General features: G+C 43.9%; 1 protein-coding gene across 3 annotated transcripts in view; it reads right to left on the bottom strand.

The window, feature by feature from the left end:
• The window catches only part of PRMT7 (protein arginine methyltransferase 7), a 162,759-nt gene that overhangs the window by 88,653 nt on the left and 49,108 nt on the right, over nucleotides 1–24,998 (bottom strand). For all 3 annotated transcript variants that reach the window (XR_011024816.1, XR_011024815.1, XM_068260746.1), the window contains exons 12-14: nucleotides 24,862–24,909; nucleotides 21,760–21,849; nucleotides 15,144–15,305 (exon numbers count right to left, since the gene is read on the bottom strand). Coding sequence is in view for 1 of the 3 variants with exons in the window: in XM_068260746.1 (XP_068116847.1) it covers nucleotides 15,144–15,305; nucleotides 21,760–21,849; nucleotides 24,862–24,909 (300 nt within the window). In the remaining 2 variants the exon portion in view is untranslated. The remainder of the gene's footprint in view (nucleotides 1–15,143; nucleotides 15,306–21,759; nucleotides 21,850–24,861; nucleotides 24,910–24,998) is intronic.

Consider the following 24,998-nt stretch of genomic DNA (forward strand, 5'->3'; position numbering starts at 1 on the left):
TTTCTATGCTTTCACATCACATTTAAATGCATTTCATTTTGAAATCCTGTGCAGCAATTTCCTCCTGCTCTTAATAAGACGACGTATTTATCTGCATAGACGGAACGTAATCAGAACACACAGGCCACCCTGCACACTGACGGTATAATGAGCCAGGGTTGCAGCTATTGAAGAAGCGTGAAGCGTGACTCCAACAGAGGAGGCCACGTCTTTCGCTGGAACAGATAAACGATGGATTTAAATAACCCTGAGATAACAGCATAGTAAAGTCAGGACAGCATGCTGTAGGACAATTATGTGAAGTCTTTCTTCATATTTTTTTTAAATTGAAGAGTACAATGGGTTTGATCATTGTGACGTGTTACTGATGTTTGTAGCATAACACTTGCAGCGCAGGGCATATTGTGGGCTCGGCTCCTCTATCTCGGTATTAAGTGTTAGTACGGCAAAATGTTCAAGAACGCGAAGAATGCAGACACATCTGAAGTATGACTAGCCCTTAAAGTGTACCCGAGACTGTGATAAATAAAAAAAATTATATATACCTGGGGCTTCGACTAGCTCCCTTCATGCTGATCGGTTCTGAGCCTGTAAGGGGCTGGAAAAAGGCCCAGGTATGTATAAAAAAAATGTTGGTTTCCATTAAAAAGCTAAGAATATATTAGACTTTGTTTCCACATGACACGATTCGTGTGCCACGCCCATCTCTGTGCCAATGAGTGGCAATAAGGATTCCGATTCAATCTGCAGAAAAATAGCGCACACAATTTGAAAGCAGCCTACTGATTTCAATAGGCAGTCATTTCCGATCTGAACACACCTGCAGGAAAATGTAGCAAATCAGGTCATGTGGAAACTCAGCCTTAGTGGTAAATCAGGTAAGCAATTGATATTTGCTTGATACTGATTGTGTACCTGCTCTACCACTGCTGCTAGTACTACACAATGCAATATAAAGCAATGACATTGTGACTCCTGTTAAGGTGCCTATTAATGGTATAATATTTCCCTCAGATTTTTACAATCCAGTTGTACAGAAAACCACGGAGTATGTGGAGAAAATCGATGTGAAACGATACTATGGCCGATGGAATTTTGTCGATCGGATTGTACAATCGTATCTGAAGAGAGAAAGTGCCCTAATTGACTAGTTTATATGAACAATCGATAATTATCTTCTAACTTCATCTATCGATTTCTAGCTGATTGCAATATCTGTCTGTCTATGGTACGATCCCAACTTTATCTATCGATTTCTATCTGATTGCAATATCTGTCTGTCTATGGTACGATCCCAACTTCATCTATCGATTTCTATCTGATTGCATTATTATATGTCTGTTTGTAACATACTATGCCCTGCTATCTGACTATGGACATTCTTGGTTTTAAATTTGTGTCAGCCTCTGATCTTTGGTTCCATTCCACTAGTTCCTAGCTTTTGGCCTTATCTAGGTCTTGGCCTTAAATTAACATATAATTTATTGCCTTGCCAGCTGTTTATGCAGTGTTCTATGCTGTGTTTGATCTGTGAGTTAAATTTCAGTCCAGCCCCATACAGAGTCTCCTTTAAATTCCAGCCTACAAGGCTGAGACTCCCATTCAAATACTTCACCATCTCACCTACATTCAGTCTGCTAATTAAGATGCTGGCAGCCTGTTTGCATATAGCTAGGATAGGAGGTCATTTTTGACCACTGGTCAGTTTTGAGCATCTGAACTCAAAGTGTAAAGAAAATACGACGACCAAAATTAGACCAGAATTGAACCAGAAGAGAACAGAACGAACTGACTGAAAACTCTGCTTCTCTGGTTAGTTGCAAAAATGTTTAACCTAGTGTTTACTATCTGCCTGCTCTCCCCAGCCATCCTCAAATCTCTCCACACAGTACATCCCCCTGCTGTCAGCAATATGCTGTACATTTCACCATCCCTCCTATCCACTCCACAGCTCGCCTCTCATGAGATTTTCTTGTACTTACAACCTCACATTCCATGTCACACTACGTCGAAATATAAGTCTACACCGCAACTTCTGCTCCGCTATATCTGCCTACTCCTCCTCCTTGTTGCTGGGGACATTTCACCTAACCCTGGACCCCCACTCCCCCCTGCTAATAACACTGTTTGCAATAAATCAAATTTCCCTCCCTCTTACTGTAACCTTATTAATATTCCACTCCTTCCCCCTACACACCCTCCGATCTCAGCTGCCCTCTGGAATGCCCGCTCAGTCTGCAACAAACTGCCCTTTATCCATGATCTTTTCATTTCCAATGCTTTCACATTCTTTAGGATCACTGAAACCTGGCTGACCCCTTCTGACACAGTCTCACCTGCCGCCCTCTCCTATGGAGGTTTCCACTTTAGCCACACTCCTAGAGGTGGGAATAAGCATGGTGGTGGTGTGGGCATTCTCCTCTCAGATAAATGCTCCTTCAAGCCTCTCACTCCTATTCCCTCTCTCTCCCTGACATCCTTTGAAATCCATGCAGTCCGACTATACTCTCCCTTGAACCTCCAAATTGCAGTTATTTACCGCCCTCCAGGCCCTGCTTGTTTTCTTGGATCATTTCTCTGCCTGGCTTCTCCAGTTCCTATCCTCTGACATCCCTACCATCATCGTGGGTGATTTTAACATTCCTATTGACACCAATAATACTGTCTCCAAAAAACTCCTATCACTCACTTCCTCCTATGGCTTGTCTCAGTGGTCCTCTACCTCAACCCACACTGATGGCCATAAGCTTGACCTTGTATTCACTTGTCTCTGCTCTGTCACTGACTTTACTAATGATCCACTACCACCCTCTGACCATAACCTACTTAGCTTCTCTCTCTCCTCCTCTTTTCCTACCATCCTGGCACAAGCACGCTCACATACTCGAAGAAACTATCGCAATCTAGACATTCAAACTGTCTCTGATGCCCTGGCACCTCTCCTCAAACAATCCTTCACTGACCCAGACTCGGCTGCTATACACTACAACAGCTCCATTACAAAAGTCATGGATGACTTCACCCCCCCCTCGTCAATGCCCGCCCTCACCGTGTCTGTCGCCAACCCTGGATGACCAAAACCACTAAACTGTTAAAAAGATGCTCTAGAGCAGCTGAACGGCGCTGGAGGAAAAGTAACACAAGTGAGGACTTCATCTTATATAAAATTGCCTTGAACAACTTCAGAAACGCACTCGCTGTGGCAAAAAAAAGTCCTATTTTTTTCCCTAATATCCGCCCATTTACACAATCCAAAACGCTTGTTCAGCACCTTCAACTCAGTTCTCCATCCTCCTCCTCCTTCATCTTGCTTATCAGCTGAAGAATTTGCAACATACTTCACTGATAAAATTGACAACATCAGAAGTGAATTCTCCATGCAGCCCTCAAATCCCACCTCCACACCTCTCATTGACTGTTCTCTAACTGCCTTCTCTCCACTCTCTGAACACTCTCTTTCCTCTATAATTGCCAAAGCTAATCTAACCACCTGTTCATTGGATCCTATTCCCTCCCATTTCATTCCGCAGCTATTCTCATCTCTCTTGCCTGCACTAACAACGCTATTTAACCTGTCCCTCTCTACTGGCATCTTTCCGTCCCCACTCATAAAAGCTGTTGTGACACCACTACTTAAAAAACCTTCTCTAGATCCTACCACACTTGCCAACTACCGCCCAGTGTCACTTCTCCCATTTGCATCCAAACTACTTGAACGTCATATACATGCAGAATTAAGCCATTATTTATCTGCTAACTCCCTACTTGATCAGTTCCAGCCTGGCTTTTGCTCTAACCACTCCACGGAAACAGCCCTTACCAAAGTGGCCAATGACCTTCTTACAGCCAAATCCAAAGGTCAATTTTCCATACTCATCCTTCTTGACCTGTCATCAGCATTTGATACTGTCGACCACACCTTACTCCTACAAATACTTTCAAATGTCGGAATAAAGGGCCTTTCTCTCACATGGTTATCTTCCTACCTCTCTGGAAGGTCCTTCACAGTCTCCTACTCAGATCAGATCTCTTCTCCTCATGCTTTGTCTGTCGGGGTTCCCCAAGGCTCTGTCCTTGGTCCCCTCCTCTCTTCCATCTACATGCATGGTCTTGGTGATTTAATCAACTCATTCGGGTTTCAATACCACCTCTATGCAGACGATACACAACTGTACCTCTCTGCCCCAGACCTTAACTCCCTCCTTAAACGTGTTCCTGACTGCTTGTCTGCTATATCCTCCTTCATGTCCTCTCGCTTCCTAAAACTTAATATGAGTAAAACGGAACTAATAATTTTTCCACCATCTCTGTCCACCTCCCTGCCTGAAGTAACAATAAATGTTAGTAACACTCCCATAGCTTTAGTTCCCAAAGCTCGGTGCTTAGGGGTGATATTCGACTCATCTCTCTCTTTTATTCCTCATGTTCACTCCATAACCAGCTCCTGCCATCTCCAACTCTATTTTGCATCCGTCCCTTTCTCACTCAAGACACAACTAAAATGTTAATACATGCTCTCATAATTTCTCGTCTGGACTACTGCAACGTACTACTTTGTGGACTACCGTCTAACAAACTGGCCCCGCTCCAGTCAGTACTGAACTCAGCTGCTCGTCTCATTCATCTTTCTTCTCGTTCTTCCTCTGCCGACCCTCATTGTCAAGCTCTTCACTGGCTGCAAATTAACCAGAGGATTCAGTTCAAACTCCTAACCCTAACCTACAAAGCTCTCCACAATCTCTCTCCCCGGTACATATCCTCGCTAGTCTCCAGATACAAACCCAATCGCAATCTCAGATCGGCACATGATCTTCTGTTGTCCTCCTCTAGATTCAACTCCTCACATTCACAAGATAAATATCTCCTATACTGTACTATGAATGCTGGATTCTTGTATATGTAATTTGTGCATTATTAGTACTACTATTATTATTTTATTATTAATTTATTTTATATATACATATATATATGTGTGTGTGTGTGTGTGTGTGTGTGTGTGTGTGTGTGTGTGTGTGTGTGTGTGTGTGTGTGTGTGTGTGTGTGTGTGTGTGTGTATATATATATATATATGTATGTATATTTTTATAACTTTAGTTTTTAATTTTTGTTATAAAAACCTCCTGCAGCATATGGAAATTTTGGGCATGCCGGCTTGGTTCGCAGGGGTGTGCGGGCTGTTTGGCGCGGGTGTGCTGGGCGGTTGGCGCATGGGGTGCCGTTTGCTGGCTTTTTGCGCGCGTGGGGTGCCGCGATTTGACTTTTGCGGGCGCGGTTTGCCGCAGGCGGCGCTTCGCGTGCTGGACGGTTTGCGTGGCTTTGTGAATCAGGCCCATGGACTGTTGATCCTTTTTGAACATTATATACATACCTTCACATGCAACTGAACACTGCATTTGCATATTTACCATCTCCCATTTTATATCAGCAGTCCAGATCCTTAAATTAGGTTATATTTACTTTTTTGAAAAATCGTTTTTTTGATTGATGGATCTATCGAATCATTTGATCGTTTTTCATTTAACCATAATGGTATGTATACTATTAGGATATAAATGTATAATGCATAAGTATTTATTGTATTAACCTATAACGCTGTCGATACAGTTATACTGAGGAGCTCTTTCACTATTGTAGGCACTTTTATTGGCCTGATGAAGCGGGCTGGGACCCGCGAAACGCGTTGCCTGTGCTAAATAAAAATCTTTTGTCATATACAAGGATTTCGTTATTGAGGTAAGCCACCTCATATTATTTCCTCGATTTTAAGCTGTTTTTAGATGCTTTTATTTCAACCAGGGCGCCTCTTTACCTTCAATTGTGCATAGCTATACCCCCAAACAATCTGTGTTTGAGGGGTGGTGACTGACCACCTGTGGGTGCCCCACAGTGGACACCTGTCCCTACTTTTTCAAGGAGAGTGACCACATCCAGGTCCCGGCTGGGACTACCCCGAGTGGAGTCGGGTTTATGGTCTCCACCTGCTTCCTACGGTTGGTTGCCCTTGCAACCTCCTTTTGTGAGTAGTAATTTATTGAAATTCCTTTTTTCAATTGCATACTAATATACTACACTATTGGGCTCCCGTATTTGTCTCCTATATTTTTTTCCTGCAAGGTGCTGAGACACCCCCACTACACTCCTCACATTCACGTTTACAAGACTTCGCACGCGCTTCACCTCTCCTCTGGAATGCCCTCCCACAACACATCCATCACTCGCCAACCTTTGTTACCTTTAAACGCTCTCTAAAAACACACTTGTTCCGACGAGCATATGCTCTACCTTAGGCCACTTCCCTTTGTACTAAGACCAAATTGCACTCCTACTAGGTATCCTAAAACACAAAGCCTCTATATATTTGCTGCATACTACCCCTCCTCCTGTCCCCCCCCCCCCCCCCCCCATTCCCTTTAGATTGTAAGCTTGTGTCTTGATAACCATTATACATTTTATTCATCATGTTAATTTTATCACTGTCATTACCAATTCTATAATTTGTATTTTGTATCATTCTTTGTATTTTGTCACTAATTATGTATCTTGTATATTGGTGTACACCATTGTCTGTATTATTATGTACCCCATGATTGTTTCTTACTTTGTACAGCGCCACGGAATATGTTGGCGCTTTATAAATCAATAATAATAATAATAATAATAATAATAACTACTTGCGTCCCGTGAATCTGATCAAATGATCGCATCTGAGGAAAACATTGTACAATGGGCACCTGCGGCCTCCCAGCTCCTGCGGCACCTGCAGCCTTCCACCTCTTTTACCGGCTCCAAATACAGGGATTCCCAATCATTGCTCAGTTGATATTTTGATAAAATATCAATTGGAATTGCTTAAGGCTCGCACACATGCTAGACTAAAGTCAGCTGAGGCAGCCGATAATGACAGCCTTTACCAATATTCTGGCATTAGTACAGCAGCCCCTGACGGCCCCCAGCAAGCGGTCCGCCAAATGGGTCAATTCGCCAAGTGAACGATAGCTTTATTCTCTCCTCTTGCACGCAAGGCCACATCTGCACCGCTACTACGGCCCTCCGCCTCCCTGCATTGCAACAGAATGCATTGTCAGCCCATAGGCTGACTATGTGTCTGTACGGCCTCGACCCAGCAATGTCAATTGAGGGATTGGGTCTTGATCTGCGTCAGGAGACATCAGTCTGGCATGTGTACGGGCCTTTAGTTTTTTTTTTTTTTTTTTTTAGTAGATATTACCTAGACTTAATGTTTATATCTAATACAGTAGGTTATACAAAACTCAACTAACCAGCAGTCTCAACCAACCAGCACAATCCGCCAGCAGTACTCACAGTGGTGAAGGCCAAATTCTTAGGCTACTTGTGGGCTCTGCTGTGCTTAAAGTGGTATGAAACTCAGCATTTCCTCTGTTTTAAAATATTATTTACAGCATAAAGTCTACTACCACAAAAGCAAAAACAATTATAGCAGAACAGCAAACAGTTAAACACAGTATTTTGTTCTTCAGTGGAAAGCTTCTGGCCACATCTTTTGTTTACATTTCTTTGTCAGAGACATTTAGTAAACACTGATATTGAGCTGTACTGAGCTAAGTAGCAGAAAGAGCTGAAAAGTGATCACTAGATAGACTGTAATATATAAATACAGCAGCTATGCAATAAACTGCAATGGCAGCTTTCATAGCAGACAAACTGTATGTGCTTTGCAGACAGAGACAATATTATTTGTGCACAAAGCAAATATGATAACTGTATGGCAAATAAAATGAAGGAAAACACATGTTTATTGAACGTTAGGTCAGACTTTTATCCAACTGTAAAGAGGATCCATGGTTCCCCAAGGTTAATATACTTTCAATTACTGTATTTTAACATTTAATACAGAGTTCATGGTTTGTATATAGAGTGGGGTATAGTACTGTATTAGCTCGACCTATTTTTAACATTGAGTCACAAGCAACCAGAAAGCACACTTCATCATTCGATTCCCATTGATGCCGGATAAGCAACACTACTGTATATTTAAAAAGTTGTGTAGTGTGTACCTAGCTGTAGCTCTCCACCTGTGCAGGCTAGTTTGTGTCGGGTGAAAAAGTAGTGTGAGTACTGTGCTCCCCCCCCTCCATAATATCAACACCGTCACTGTTCCATTGTGTGGATGCCCCACAGCAGGCTGGCTGTTGCCCATCTTCCCCCTCCCCTCTCCGTAAAACAGAACAGACTGATCAGCAGATACGTTTGGTGGCATACATTGAAAATGTGTACATAACTTAGTTCTAACACAGTTAAGAAAAACTTTTCATGTGCATTAAACAGGCCCTAATTGCACCACATTTTAGTTGTAATAAAGCTGCCGTATACAGTACCTACAGGGGTTGGACAAAATAATGGAAACACCTTGACAATCAACAAAATATATTTTAATACGGTGTAGGTCCACCTTTTGCGGCAATTACAGCCTCAATTCTCTGAGGTATTGATTTATACAAATTGTGAACAGTTTCCAGGAATTTTAGCCCATTCTTCATTTAAAACACCCTCCAGTTCTTTTAGAGATGATGGTGGTGGAAATCGACTTCTTACTTGAATCTCTAATAACGACCATAAATGCTCAATAATATTGAGGTCTGGGGATTGTGATGGCCAAATGAGATGCTCAACTTCATTAGAATGTTCCTCTTTAAAGGGAACCTAAACTGAGAGGGATGTGGATGTTTCCTTTTAAACAATACCAGTTGCCTGGCAGTCCTGCTGATCCCTTTGGCTGCAGTAGTAAGTGGATCACAGACCTGAAACAAGCATGCAGCTAATCCAGTCTGACTTCAGTCAGAGCACCTGATCTGCATGCTTGTTCAGGGGCTATGACTGAAAGTATTACAGACACAAGATCAGCCGGAGAGTCAGGCAACTGGTATTATTTTAAAAGGAAAAATACATATCCTTCTCAGTTTAGGTTCCCTTTAAAGGGAAGGTTCAGGGAGGGGAGTGAAAAAATAAAAATCAAATTCCACTTACCCGGGGCTTCCTCCAGCCCGTGGCAGGCAGGAGGTGCCCTCGGCGCCGCTCCGCAGGCTCCCGGTGGTCTCCGGTGGCCGACCCGACCTAGCTAGGCCGGCGGCCAGGTCGGGCTCTTCTGCGCTCCAAGGCCCGGCACTTCTGCGTCCCACGCAGCCGCGCTGACGTCATCGGACGTCCGCCGGGCTGTACTGCGCAGGCGCAGTAGTTCTGCGCCTGCGCAGTACAGCCCGGCGGACGTCCGATGACGTCAGCGCGGCTGCGTGGGACGCAGAAGTGCCGGGCCTTGGAGCGCAGAAGAGCCCGACCTGGCCGCCGGCCTGGCCAGGTCGGGTCGGCCACCGGGAGCCTGCGGAGCGGCGCCGAGGGCACCTCCTGCCTGCCACGGGCTGGAGGAAGCCCCAGGTAAGTGGAAATTGATTTTTATTTTTTCACTCCCCTCCCTGAACCTTCCCTTTAACAATTCTAGCTGTATGGATTGAGGCATTATCATCTTGAAAGATGGCATTCCCTTGCGGAAACAGTTCTTGAACCATAGGATGAACTTGATAGTCTTCCTAAATAGTCTCGGCTGTTAATTCTTCCATGAAGGGAAATCATGAGCCCGACTGATTTCCAAGAAATAGCACCCCAGATCATCACAGAACCCCAATCATGTTTTACAGTTGGGAGAAGGCAGTCTGGATGAAATGCTTCTTTCAGCTGTCTCCAAACGTACATTCGGCCGGAGGTCGGAAATAAGGTAAACGATGATTCGTCAGAGAAAATCACATTTGTCCACTGCTCGAGGGACCAGTTCTGGTGGTTTCTACACCACTCTAAACGCTTTGAAACATTTGTCTTTGAGAGCAGAGGTTTTCTAATTGCAGTTCTTCCATGGAATCCAGATTTGTGCAGCTCCCAGCAGTTTTTGTGGAAATTGGGTTCTGTAGGTGTTTATTCAGCTCTGCAATGATTTTAGGAGCCGTGGTTTTGCAACCTTTTCTAACAATTCGATTTAGAGTCAGACGGCCTCTCTCAGACAACTTCGACTTTCGGCCACAACTGTGCTTTGCTGAGGACGTTTTTTCTTCTCTTTCAAAGGCAATTATTACTTTTGAGACAGTACCTCTTGAAATGCTAAGCATTCGGGCAGTTTCTGTTACAGTAGCGCCTGCCATACGAGCACCAACAATTTGGCCTCTTTGAAAGTGTGAGAGATCTGCCAATTTTTACATTATAACCAACTTTGGTTTAAATATCTGTAAAAAACTATTATTTTAATTAAACATATCAAATAACAAAAATAAACAAAAAATGTTTAACATATGTGAAGTTTTGATTGCTTAAAACATGTTCAAAGATTATGATGCCAAAATGTTAGGCGTTGCGTTTCCATTATTTTGTCCAACCCCTGTATGTTACAACTGCATGTTTGTAAGAAATGAAAATCCCAGCATGAGTTAAACTGATGTCATGTGCTGCCATCTTCTGGTCGCCAGTATAAACTACAAGCATTTTTTTTTTTTACACATTTGTAATGTTATCTACAGATCCAATGCTTTATACAGGGAGCACTTATTACTCAACAAACTGAATACGTAAGCTTTTAATTAAAAGAATATTTGCAGTATCAGACTTTTTCAAAAGGATATAGTACTAATAAAATAAAATAAAAAATCCCCACAACTAAAAATAGGTCTTCCACAAATATCCCTTGCAATTTTGTAGACTGAGAAGAATAAAACTTGAGAAAAACAAGGAATAAAACAAACATAAGAAAGGGATAGATATGACAGGCAGCCAGGGAGTGGTTGCCATAGTAACACGAGAAAATTGATTGCTTATGGAATAGTCTCGTCTGAGCACAGGTAGCGCCCACTGTTCCTGTAGTCAGCCCGCACACTCGGATAGGCTAGGGATTTGCCTATTATATCAGTCCTGAGTCCCGATCCCTGCAGTTGACAGTAATTGTGAGTGTGTACACACCGTATGGTTCTATCACACAGCACGAGTCCCATGGCATGAATCCAGCGGCAAGAGTGCCATGGCATGAGTCCCGCGGCCAGCTACAAGAGTTTGAGGGATGTTAAAGTGTATGCAGTATGCAAGGTCAATGAGATGCTAAAAATTCTGAGTTAATGCACATTGTATGCTCACTTTATACATATTATGCATGGCCAAGATGCATATATTTGCATAAAATTTGTCTTTCATTCTTGTTCACTGTGCTTGAATTATGTCGGTTGGGTTATTTTGTTTATCTGACTGATGTTGGCACCTGTAACTAACTATCTATCCATGTCCAAGAACTGTTTTCATCCTTGCCTCTTTTCTTGAAGTTCTTTGTTTAATGCTAAAGTAAGATTTTTGCGCAAGAAAATTTGTATTAACTCAGAATTATTGATATCTTATTGCTCGTGTCTAGCAGGGCCGGATTTGTACTTTTTACCGCCCTAGGCCCACAATCACCAGCCGCCTTCCTGACCAACAGAATACCGCACGCACACAAAACACAAAATATTACCTTGGACCTGAGGAGGGGGCAACCTTTAAACACGAGGAATAGTAAAGTTTTACTTACCTGGGGCTTCTTCCAGCCCCTAGAAGTCCCTGTGTTCCTCACCAGAGTTCTGCTGTCCCCTCCATAATTGCCAGTGACCCGGCTGGGTCAGTGGCTTCTGCGCATGCACGGGTGCACTGCTCCTGATTGATTTAGAGTGGCCTTGAGTGTTGCAAACACACAATTTAAGTCTTTGTGGACTGTGCAAGAGAAGAACGCTTTCAAGGAGGTGCGCAAGCGAGTCTGGGTCAGAATGAAAAGCAGGACCCTGGTGAGGATTGGCACTACAGTGAGGGACTGCAGGAGGCCAGCTGGAAGAAGTCTAGGTAAGTACATCTGCACTACCCCCCCCCCTTCATTTAAATAAACATCCACTGCTTTTGAAATAGAGGTATATCTACAGTATATACAGTCCCAAATAACACAGAGAGGTATATCTACAGTATATACAGCTCAACATAACACAAAGAGGTATATCTACAGTTCATACAGCCCCAACACAAAGAGGTATATCTACAGTATATACAGCCCCAAATACCACAAAGAGAGGTATATCTACAGTATATACAGCCCTAACACAAAGAGGTATATCTACAGTATATACAGCCCCAACACAAAGAGGTATATCTACAGAATATACAGCTCCAAATACCACAAAGAGGTATATCTACAGTATATACAGCCCCAAATACCACAGAGAGGTATATTTACAGTATATACAGCCCCAAATAACACAGAGAGGTATATCTACAGTATATACAGCCCCAAATACCACAAAGAGGTATATCTACAGTATATACAACCCCAAATAACACAGAGAGGTATATCTACAATATATACAGCCCCAAATACCACAAAGAGGTATATCTACAGTATATACAGCCCCAAATACCACAGAGAGGTATATCTACAGTATATACAGCCCCAAATACCACAGAGAGGTATATCTACAGTATATACAGCCCCAAATAACACAGAGAGGTATATCTACAGTATATACAGCCCCAAATAACACAAAGAGGTATATCTACAGTATATACAGCCCCAAATACCACAGAGAGGTATATCTACAGTATATACAGCCCCAAATACCACAGAGAGGTATATCTACAGTACATACAGCCCCAAATACCACAAAGAGGTATATCTACAGTATATACAGCCCCAAATAACACAGAGAGGTATATCTACAGTATATACAGCCCCAAATAACACAGAGAGAGGTATATCTACAGTATATACAGCCCCAAATAACACAGACAGGTATATCTACAGTATATACAGCCCCAAATAACACAGAGAGGTATATCTACAGTATATACAGCCCCAAATAACACAGAGAGAGGTATATCTACAGTATATACAGTCCCAAATAACACAGACAGGTATATCTACAGTATATACAGCCCCAAATAACACAGAGAGGTATATCTACAGTATATACAGCCCCAAATAACACAGAGAGAGGTATATCTACAGTACATACAGCCCCAAATAACACAGAGAGGTATATCTACAGTATATACAGACCCAAATACCACAGAGGTATATCTACAGTATATACAGCCCCAAATAACACAGAGAGGTATATCTACAGTATATACAGCCCCAAATAACACAGAGAGAGGTATATCTACAGTATATACAGCCCCAAATAACACAGACAGGTATATCTACAGTATATACAGCCCCAAATAGCACAGAGAGGTATATCTACAGTATATACAGCCTTAAATAACACAGAGAGAGGTATATCTACAGTATATACAGCCCCAAATAACACAGACAGGTATATCTACAGTATATACAGCCCCAAATAACACAGAGAGGTATATCTACAGTATATACAGCCCCAAATAACACAGAGAGAGGTATATCTACAGTATATACAGCCCCAAATAACACAGACAGTTATATCTACAGTATATACAGCCCCAAATAACACAGAGAGGTATTTCTACAGTATATACAGCCCCAAATACCACAGAGAGAGGTATATCTACAATATAAACAGCCGCAAATAACACAGACAGGTATATCTACAGTATATACAGCCCCAAATAACACAGAGAGGTATATCTACAGTATATACAGCCCCAAATAACACAGAGAGAGGTATATCTACAGTATATACAGCCCCAAATAACACAGACAGGTATATCTACAGTATATACAGCCCCAAATACCACAAAGAGGTATATCTACAGTATATACAGCCCCAAATACCACAGAGAGGTATATCTACAGTATATACAGCCCCAAATAACACAGAGAGGTATATCTACAGTATATACAGCCCCGAATAACACAGAGAGAGGTATATCTACAGTATATACAGCCCCAAATAACACAGACAGGTATATCTACAGTATATACAGCCCCAAATAACACAGAGAGAGGTATATCTACAGTATAAACAGCCACAAATAACAAAAAGGTATAGCTACAGTTTATACTGCCCAAAATAACAAAAAGAGATTTATATCTACAGTATGTCTATAGTATATATAGCCCCAAATAACAAAAAGATTAGGCTACATATAAGTGCTTATAGCTCCTGAGGAACACAAAAGTTGTAGCCAAATAACGAGATAGTGTTCAGTGCTGTACAGCCACAAAATGGATCCGTTATACTGATCTGATCAATACACCACATAAAGTACAGAGTTAACACAGCTGATACAAGATGCTTAAAACAAAAGGAGAAGAATCTGTACCATGAAGTGTCTGACAGAAACTCAGACCAGCAGTGGAAGGGTTACTAGACAGGAGAGGAGGGATGACACTTGTGTGAGAAGATAAAAGAATAGATTAAAGCTGGTCAGTGAGAGTGGAGGAAGGGGGGCCGTTTACCTAAAATACCAGGTCTGTCTGCCTCAGTGACTCATTTTCTGTTAATTGGTGGTGGATGAGGATTGTCTCTGAGGAGCAGCTGGCAGCAATGAGTGTCTGGATCCAGGCTCTGATCTTCAAATCTCCCAGCTCTGTTCTGCTCTCTCTGGCTCTCCGCCCCACTGTCAGAGGGGAGGGCAGGATGGGTCAGAGCACACAGCGTGCATGACTGAGAGAGACTCGGGCAGCCACAGCAAGTCCCCGCCTGCTTCTCCGCCCCACTGTCAGAGGGGAGGGCGGGATGGGTCAGTGCACACCAGCGTGCATGAGAGAGACTCAGGCAGCCACAGGAAGTCCCCGCGCAGAGGGTAATAATGGAACAGCTGATCTGTCAGCTGCAACTCTGCCCCAGCTTAAGCTTCGCCCTAGTCCCGGGCCTATTCGGCCTGCCCACAAATACGGCCCTGGTATAAAGCTCCTGACTATTTAGAACCAAAACATTTTCATAAGGTAAAAAGTTACAAATTTTAGTCTGATACAATAACCAGTCCAAAGGGACAGTATTGCTTTCCAACTGTGGAAGCAAACAAACTGTTCTTACACTTTAAATTCTGGAGATCTAGTTTACAAGTGGTAAAAAAAAAAAATAGTAAACCTGGAATTGGAGCCCATGTCTTTGCACAAGGAATTCAGCAATTTGTGAAATTTAGCATCAGTACTTGGCACACACACAATAAAAAAGTTAATGCTTGCTTGCTCTCACCTTAAACTCCACAGCTAGGATGTGAATAGAAGCAGAGACGGGAGACACAGTGCAGTCCTTGGAAAGGACACCAGACAGTGCAGTTCGGGAATACCAGAAATACAGGTTGTGCCAGGGAAGGAGACTGGTGGTGAAGAATGGCTCGCCAATCAATACAGACACCTGAACCAAGGGAAAAAAAACCCGACAAACAACAACTGTAAATACGGCAAGCCTTTATCATTTCCCTAGAAAATTCTGCATGGACTTAGCTGTAATTACTTAAAGTGGTATGCAACTCAGCATTTCATTGTTGCTATAAGCAAGAAGTTTTGAATCAGGATGATACCATTTATTGGCTAACTTAGAGATGGATAAACAGTGAGATTTCGGCTTATAAAAAGCCTTCGTCGGACTGGTTCCTGAAAAACACAGCTTATATACACTGACATACAGAGGAGAAACATTCTTTAGCAAACATAAATGTAATTAGATTAGAGGAGTAGTCTTGAAACCAACAATGTCGCAAAATGACCTGCGAAATCCTAAAGGTACTCATTGGACTTTCGGCCCCTTAGCGCACTTAGGGTGTAAAAAAGTGCCACACGTGGTACCGCCGTACTCAGGAGAAGTAGTATAATGTGTTTTGGGGTGTATTTTTACACATACCCATGCTGGGTGGGAGAAATATCTCTGTAAATGACAATTGTTTGATTTTTTTTACACACAATTGTCCATTTACAGAGAGATTTCTCCCACCCAGCATGGGTATGTGTAAAAATACACCCCAAAACACATTATACTACTTCTCCTGAGTACGGCGATACCACATGTGTGACACTTTTTTGCAGCCTAGGTGCGCTAAGGGGTCCAACGTCCTATTCACAGGTCATTTTTAAAGAGTAACTGTCAGGCTGCAGAAGCTAATTTAAACCTCTATTCTCCTGTGTTAAACAGTTTAGAAGGAAGCCCAAAAGCAATTAGTGAAGATAAAAATCTCAGTTACCTTTGATGTGTGCTTATCAGCAAGTCTGTTATTCTTAAGAAGACGCAAGCCGCATATTACTGCAAAGCATTCTGGGGCTCTCCCCTCGGCTGCTAATGAGACGTTACAGCAGCTTGTAATCGCGTAGCACTGATAAATCTCGGGCAGACTACACTGCAGGAGTCAGCTATTGTTCCTAGCCACATGGCTCATTAATATTCACTGCACACTGTGTTATTTAGTACAAGCTTATCTGTGATCAGGAAGCAGGCAGGACATGACGACACATTTGACAGAAAAACATGGAGCCTGCCATGAGCTGTCAGGAGCATCTATCTCTGCATATACTATATACACATTCTGTGAAATCCAAACGTGGACAGTGAAATGCATATGTAATGTAAGTACAGCCAATCTTTAGCTACTGATATATGTGTTTATTTTCTCTGAGACCTTATACCTAACAGCTCCTCTTTAAGGCATTTGTTTTCTAGACTACTCCTCACGGTTTAGGGCCCCTAAAATGCCAGGGCAGTATAGGAACCCCACAAGTGACCCCATTTTAGAAAGAAGACACCCCAAGGTATTCCGTTAGGAGTATGGGGAGTTCATAGAAGATTTTATTTTTTGTCACAAGTTAGTGAAAAATGACACTTTGTGAAAAAAAACAATAAAAATCAATTTCCGCTAACTTTTGACAAAAAATAAAATCTTCTATGAACTCGTCATACACCTAACAGAATACCTTGGGGTGTCTTTTTTTCTAAAATGGGGTCACTTGTGGGGTTCCTATACCACCCTGGCATTTTACGGGCCCAAAACCGTGAGCAGTCTGGAAACCAAATGTCTCAAAATGACTGTTCAGGGGTATAAGCATCTGAAAATTTTGATGACAGGTGGTCTATGAGGGGGCAAATTTTGTGGAACCGGTCATAAGCAGGGTGGCCTTTTAGATGACAGGTTGTATTGGGCCTGATCTGATGGATAGGAGTGCTAGGGGGTGACAGGAGGTGATTGATGGGTATCTCAGGGGGTGGTTAGAAGGGAAAATAGATGCAATCAATGCACTGGGGAGGTGATCGGAAGGGGGTCTGAGGGGGATCTGAGGGTTTGGCCGAGTGATCAGGAGCCCACACGGGGCAAATTAGGGCCTGATCTGATGGGTAGGTGTGCTAGGGGGTGACAGGAGGTGATTGATGGGTGTCTCAAGGTGTGAGTTAGAGGGGGGAATAGATCCAAGCAATGCACTGGCGAGGTGATCAGGGCTGGGGTCTGAGGGCGTTCTGAGGGTATGGGCGGGTGATTGAGTGCCCTAGGGGCAGATAGGGGTCTAATCTGATGGGTAGCAGTGACAGGGGGTGATTGATGGGTAATTAGTGGGTGTTTGGAGGAGAGAACAGATGTAAACACTGCACTTGGGAGGTGATCTGATGTCGGATCTGCGGGCGATCTATTGGTGTGGGTGGGTGATCAGCTTGCCCGCAAGGGGCAGGTTAGGGGCTGATTGATGGGTGGCAGTGACGGGGGGTGATTGATGGGTGGCAGTGACAGGGGGTGATTGATGGGTGATTGACAGGTGATCAGTGGGTTATTACAGGGAAGGACAGATGTAAATAATGCCCTGGCAAATTGATAAGGGGGGGTCTGAGGGCAATCTGAGCGTGTAGGCGGGTGATTGGGTGCCCGCAAGAGGCAGATTAGGGTCTGATCTGATGGGTAACAGTGACAGGTGGTGATAGGGGTATAGAACCGAAAAGAAAAGATCATCTGTATGGGCCATAATATAAACTCCATGAAATGCAAGAGCTTCATAAGCATGATCTTTATTGAAAACACTACAATACAAGGAATAAAAACATTTAAAATTTGGGTAACAGACACTGGGGGACTCTGATACAATGGTCAAGTGATTTGATACATGACAAAAAATCTAGGAAGCACTGGACAGGAATAACCAATGCATAATCAATACTGGCACTAGTGTTCCTAAATGAAAATGGCAATTGGAACAACACAATAAAAAGAACAATAAACTATACAGCAACAATAATTAAAGAATACACAAACCTCTCGCAAGATAAACTGAAAATAAGTCAAACAGTCACAGATAAATACTGCCACCGAGAAGCTGTAAGTCAAAAACGTGCACAGATAGAATGATATGAAGAATAACCTACCAGTGCTAGTATCAGATAAGTGTCCCCAAGTGCACCCCTCCACGCGTATCGCGGCAACGCCGCTTTCTCAAGAGGTACCGATGCCGTCTGTAGTGCGCATTGATATAGTGTGCACATATTAAGTCTCCCGGGTTAAAGGTCATTGCGTACATGCGTGGCCACGCATGCGTAAACCCGGAAGTGACCTTTACCCCGGAGACTTAATATGTGCACACTATATCAATGCGCACTACAGACGGCATCGGTACCTCTTGAGAAAGCGGCGTTGCCGCAATACGCGTGGAGGGGTGCACTTGGGGACACCTATCTGATACTAGCACAGGTAGGTTATTCTTCATATCATTCTATCTGCGCACGTTTTTGACTTACAGCTTCTCGGTGGCAGTATTTATCTGTGACTGTTTGACTTATTTTCAGTTTATCTTGCGAGAGGTTTGTGTATTCTTTAATTATTGTTGCTGTATAGTTTATTGTTATTTTTATTGTGTTGTTCTAATTGCCATTTTCATTTAGGAACACTAGTGCCAGTATTGATTATGCATTGGTTATTCCTGTCCAGTGCTTCCTAGATTTTTTGTCATGTATCAAATCACTTGACCATTGTATCAGAGTCCCCCAGTGTCTGTTACCCACATTTTAAATGTTTTTATTCCTTGTATTGTAGTGTTTTCAATAAAGATCATGCTTATGAAGCTCTTGCATTTCATGGAGTTTATATTATGGCCCATACAAATGATCTTTTCTTTTCGGTTCTATACAGTTTATTTGTATCTGATGGGACACTTATTATGGTGTTGTACATTTAATTTAGACTCATTTTTTGTTGTTGTTAGGTGGTGATAGGGGGTGATTGATTGGTAATTAGTGGGTGTTTAGAGGAGAGAATAGATGTAAACACTGCGCTTGGGAGGTGATCTGATGTCGGATCTGCGGGCGATCTATTGGTGTGGGTGGGTGATCAGCTTGCCCGCAAGGGGCAGGTTAGGGGCTGATTGATGGGTGGCAGTGACAGGGGGTGATTGATGGGTGATTGACAGGTGATCAGTGGGTTATTACAGGGAAGGACAGATGTAAATAATGCCCTGGCGAATTGATAAGGGGGGGTCTGAGGGCAATCTGAGCGTGTAGGCGGGTGATTGGGTGCCCGCAAGGGGCAGATTAGGGTCTGATCTAATGGGTAACAGTGACAGGTGGTGATAGGGGGTGATTGATGGGTAATTAGTGGGTGTTTAGAGGAGAGAATAGATGTAAACACTGCGCTTGGGAGGTGATCTGATGTCGGATCTGCGGGCGATCTATTGGTGTGGGTGGGTGATCAGATTGCCCGCAAGGGGCAGGTTAGGGGCTGATTGATGGGTGGCAGTGACAGGGGGTGATTGATGGGTGGCAGTGACAGGGGGTGATTGATGGGTGATTGACAGGTGATCAGGGGGGATGGATGCATACAGTACATGGGGGGGGGGGGTCTGGGGAGAATCTGAGGGGTGGGGGGGTGATCAGGAGGGAGCAGGGGGCAGGGGATAAAAAAAAAATTTGCGTTGACAGATAGTGACAGGGAGTGATTGATGGGTGATTAGGGGGGTGATTGGGTGTAAACATGGGTCTGGGGGGTGGGCAGGGGGGGGGTCTGAGGGGTGCTGTGGGCGATCAGGGGGCAGGGGGGGGAAATCAGTGTGCTTGGTGCAGACTAGGGTGGCTGCAGCCTGCCCTGGTGGTCCCTCGGACACTGGGACCACCAGGGCAGGAGGCAGCCTGTATAATATACACTTTGCATGCGGCGATCGTCGGGTTAACATCCCGCCGGTGCTTCCGTATGGCCGGCGGGATGTTGCGGCGGGTGAGCGAAGCGAGGCGGCGGCGGAGGATCGCGTCACGGATGACGCGATCACTCCGCCCATGCCCTTACAAGGACCGCCGCCTTTGGGCATGAGCTGGTCCTTGCGGGCTCCACTTCCCGGCCGCCCCTGTGCGTTAGGCGGTCGGGAAGTGGTTAAAGGGATACTGTAGGAGGGGGGGGGGGTCGGGGGAAAATGAGTTGAACTTCCCCGGGGCTTCTAACGGTCCCCCCGCAGACATCCTGTGCCCACGCAGCCACTCACCGATGCTCCGGTCCCAGCCTCCAGTTCACTTCTGGAATTTCAGACTTTAAAGTCTGAAAACCACTGCGCCTGCATTGCCATGTCCTCACTCCCGCTGATGTCACCAGGAGCGTACTGTGCAGTCGCAGACCATACTGGGCCTCAGCAGTACGCTCCTGGTGACATCAGCGGGATCGAGGACACGGCAACGCAGGCGCAGTGGTTTTCAGACTTTAAAGTCTGAAATTCCAGAAGTGAACCGGAGGCGGGGCCAGAGCATCGATGAGTGGCTGCGCAGGCACAGGATGTCTGCGGGGGACCATTAGAAGCCCCGGGTAAGTTCAACTCATTTTCCCCCGACCTCCCTACAGTGTCCCTTTAACAAAAGGCTCATTCTCAGAGCTATGAAAGTTAGTTAGGAGGATGCATAGTAGTTCTTTTTCCAGCAAGTTGTTAAAGGGTACCTGAACTGTGCTTTGGGTCCCAGATAAGAAAACAAATGTTTTGTTTTTGTTGAGCTGAGAGGAGACTGCCATCTTTATTTTCTTTCATAGAATGCCAATTGCCTGGCTGTTTTGTTGCTCTATTGGCTTCAGTGGATTTTAGGTCATATGCTGGGAAGATGCAACCAATGGAGCTCCAAAAGACGGATGTTTCGTATCACTCAATTATCTCCCTGTGTTTTTGTTTACAGCGATAGAGCGTCCTATCAGGATGGATGGGTGGGTTCTTGCGGCAGCTTTAAATAGGCAGCTTGACGTCATGTGCTGCATTTCCGGTTTCAACGCCTGCTGTTTTAGAGTTCTTTTGTTGGCATTTTTTTAATTGGATGCTGCCCCGTACTCAGTTAGTCTGATTGGTGGGAACTGACAGTGTTCAGTCTCCCATCACGTCCGTCAGTTTGTGCACAATTGTCATGCCCATAAGTGGTTGGCACAGCACTGTCCTTTTGTTCTGATTGGCTCCTGATTTGGAGCCTTCCTATATATGGTTCAGGTTGCTTTATGGAACTCAGAGGCTACTCTGACTTGAAAAAGGAACACTCACGGCGACGGGTGTGTGAGCGAGAAACCATCATCAGCAAAAGATCACCATGACTAGTCACAGGGGAAGCGTTGGCATACTAGACCGGCACTAGACCGGTCAACCAAAGCCACCCGTTGCTCCTTTTGCTAACTGGTGCCAATGTTCTTGTGGGCGGGACCACGGCACACCTGATAGGTCACTGCTACTGTGAGGTGAGGGGGGTTTGGGAGGTCGGGGGCGGTTTCCATAACCAGCACACTGTCCAGTCAGGACCCGCCCTCAGTGGATGGTCACATGACCAGTGCCAAAGTTAAAATAAAAAACACTTCATGACAGTTATGGTAATATGAAGATTATGGTAAACATGTCACCTTTCTATCCCCAAGATCATCTGCTGTGACTTTATCTGGTGTTTTCTGCAGGACTGGGATGACCTCTTTGAGATTGTTGACTTGGAAAATCTAAAATAAGAAAAATCAGGTCACAGTTGAGATACGATTTATCATTTTATTTTTATTTATTTATTAATTGTATTTATAAAGAGCCAACATATTACGCAGCGCTGACACATGACACATTATGCATTTACAGGACAGAACATTTTACAGCCTCTTCATGCGGAAATTCATAATAGAAAATGTAATTTCTGACTTACAAAATGCAGATCTAAGAACGCCTGTCAACATATACAGTACATGACAATAACATCTTTCATTTGTGTAGGGAAAAGCCTTCCCACCCACAACTACAAAGGGATACAATGCTATTTTGAACTGCTAGTGGCCTTTTTTTTATATAGGACTGTGCCTGAAGGAAATAGCTAGGAACTGAAAAGAGAGCGTGAAAGATCTGAAAGAGAAAGAGGGATCGAGACAGGAGGGGGAGATATGAGAGAGAGAGAGAGAGAGATATTAGAGAGATGGTGGAGGGAGGAAGAGGGAGAGAAGAAGGGGGAGAGATGAGAGAAAGAGAGATACAGGAGAGAGAGTGGAAGGAGGGGAAGGGAGGGAGAGAAGAGGGGGAAAGAGAGATAGATATGGGAGAGTGGAAGGAGGGAGAAAGAGTGAAGGGGGGGGGGGGGGGCAACAATGAGGGAGAGAGAGGGGAGATAGAGACATATGGGAGAGAGTGAAGGGAGGGGGACGGAGAGAAGACCGGAGAGTGAGAATAATAATGAATACATAAGATAAGCAAGTGGCATGTACAGAATCTATCAATACATTACGTCAGTCAATGCAAATATATTTCAGTTTAAAAGCCTAAGTCCAGGCAGAAACACTTAAAATATAAAATGATCCCCTATTGCCTCAATGCTGTTGAAAGTGGTTTATAGCTAACTAGTCTTGCAGAAAGTTACATAACAGCGCTAGGGAACTCAGTTTCTCTCCGTAGTGTGACCCTTGCACATGCAACCGCGACCCCACGCACACACCCGCGGCCCAACGTGCATACCTGCAGCTTCGACGCCAGCATGACTCAACGTGTGCCCAATAATTAAAGTGGTAATGGTCCATTTATATAAAAACAAAAAAAACCACTCTGAAGTGAGATTGACAATTTGTGTAAAGTTTTTTTTTTTTTTAAATCAGAGGTTGATCAGACTGTGTTGCTGGCGTTCAGCGCAGTGACCATGTACTGTTATTACCCTACTAGTAGACCCAAGCCCGTTTAAAAACGGCTCTATGGTCTGTTTCTTGTCGCCGCCCGCGCACCCGGGCGCCCGTTCACACGCCCGCCGGGCTCCCTGGCCCCATCCTCCTGTCTCTGTGAGGCTGGGTGTGTGCTGCGCACATGCAAAGTAGCAAAAAGCTTGGACCAGCTACACAGAGACAGCACACGCAGGGACACAAGGGTTTTATTATAGAGGACACTGGCAATCTGCAGCTCCAGCCACTTAAATTAACTGACTGATTACCAACTTCTTACCAGGAAAACTAACATTCATTGTAATGTGGATGCATACCGTCAATTCTCCAAGTGGTGATCTGTGGAAAACTGGTGAACTTGTTGTTTGAAATAAACCACCAATCCAGCGCTGGGACCCTCTGGATGATCGTGGCTGCACTACCATCCATGAATGAACACAACCACACAGCACAGGCTGCCCTGCAACTGCACAGTAGCATGGAGTCCCCTGATCGAATTGTGCTACTGTGCAGGCATGAGACATCCTGCGCCTGCACTCATTCATAGGTGGGAGTGCAGCTGCGTGCACCACTCGACAAGCTCTAGTCCTCAGGGTTTGGGAAATCCAAACACTGCAATGGGAGAGGAGAGGGGGCCTAGGGTAAACCTCTGGATTATCCAGAGTCTTCACTCCACTCAGGTAAGTATCTAAATAGGGCAGGTTTTTTTTTGCTGTATATTTTTATGTAACCCTACCCGTCTACTGATGTTTACCTAGACTATGATGTCACGAAACCTTCTGCCCCAGAGCACTCTGGGATACCAGTGTTGTTTCTAGTCACATCAAAACACACAACAATAAAAGTTTTTGCAGTGATGCACCTTGCCAGCACTAAAGATGTCAACATAAATGTAAGAATGTAAATCAGGGTGAAGAAAGATTTTACAATGAACACAATTTTACTTTATTAATTAAGCTGTATTCAGTAAAGTTCCTCTTTAAGATTTACAACTGAAATGATCACAAATAATCATTTCAACCCAGCAAAATCTAAGAGTCCTATTACAATTGGAGTGATGCGTTGGCAGCCCCACTGCACTATTACTCACACTTTAGTCTATGCGGCAGGCTGCGTTGAAGGAAGCACGTCATCTAAAAATCTGTACCTGCACATGTGCACCGCGCCACAAATTAAAAATTTGCAGGTTACCATGGACTTTCATTACTTTCAGTGCTGCGCGGGGTACGCGATAAGTACTGCAGCGTCTGTGTCAGCTACAACACTTCTGACGCATTGCAGGGAGTGTAACATGTTCCATTGACTTTAATGCCCACGGAGACAAGGTGCGTTTAAAGGTCATTGCAAGGGACATAAAGCAATGCGGTAAGTGTAAAAGGGGCCTAAAGTGTGTACATAGCTTGAGGCTTTTTTGTCAGTGGCCAAATTGCTCGCTGATTTTTTTTCTTGGAAACGTTATATTCTCTATGTATATCCAAAGAAAAACAAGGCATTTTATGAGCCCTTTATTTTCTATTGTTTGTACAGCGATCTCTCAGGTCACAGCAGGACTATAGACCCATTTTTAAAACTAAGCAGTTCCCACGTTACATTACATGGCTGAAGGTGTGAACTATGGTAAAAGCGTCTAGGTAAAGGAGTTAAAATAACCATGCATATTTATAACAAATAGTGTTGAGCCCTCTAGTTTGACAAAGATGAACTCTTCCAAGCCTCTTGTGAACAGATTTTCCTTTCTCTCCAAAATGTGCAGAACCCCAGTTGATTCTCCAGTTGACTCCTCCAACTGAAGTATATCTGTTGTACTAAGTAATCGAGCACTCTAACCTTCTCCATTAGATGCTGGGACATGGAAGAATATTCCAAGGTGAACACCTGAAAACAAAGAAAATATGTATCACTCTAGTGTAATAATACTGAAAACAAAAAGGCATCTTAAAGTAACCGTGAACTGAGAGGGAGTT

This window comes from Hyperolius riggenbachi, chromosome 11, assembly GCF_040937935.1.
Source record: "Hyperolius riggenbachi isolate aHypRig1 chromosome 11, aHypRig1.pri, whole genome shotgun sequence".
NCBI lineage: Eukaryota > Metazoa > Chordata > Amphibia > Anura > Hyperoliidae > Hyperolius > Hyperolius riggenbachi.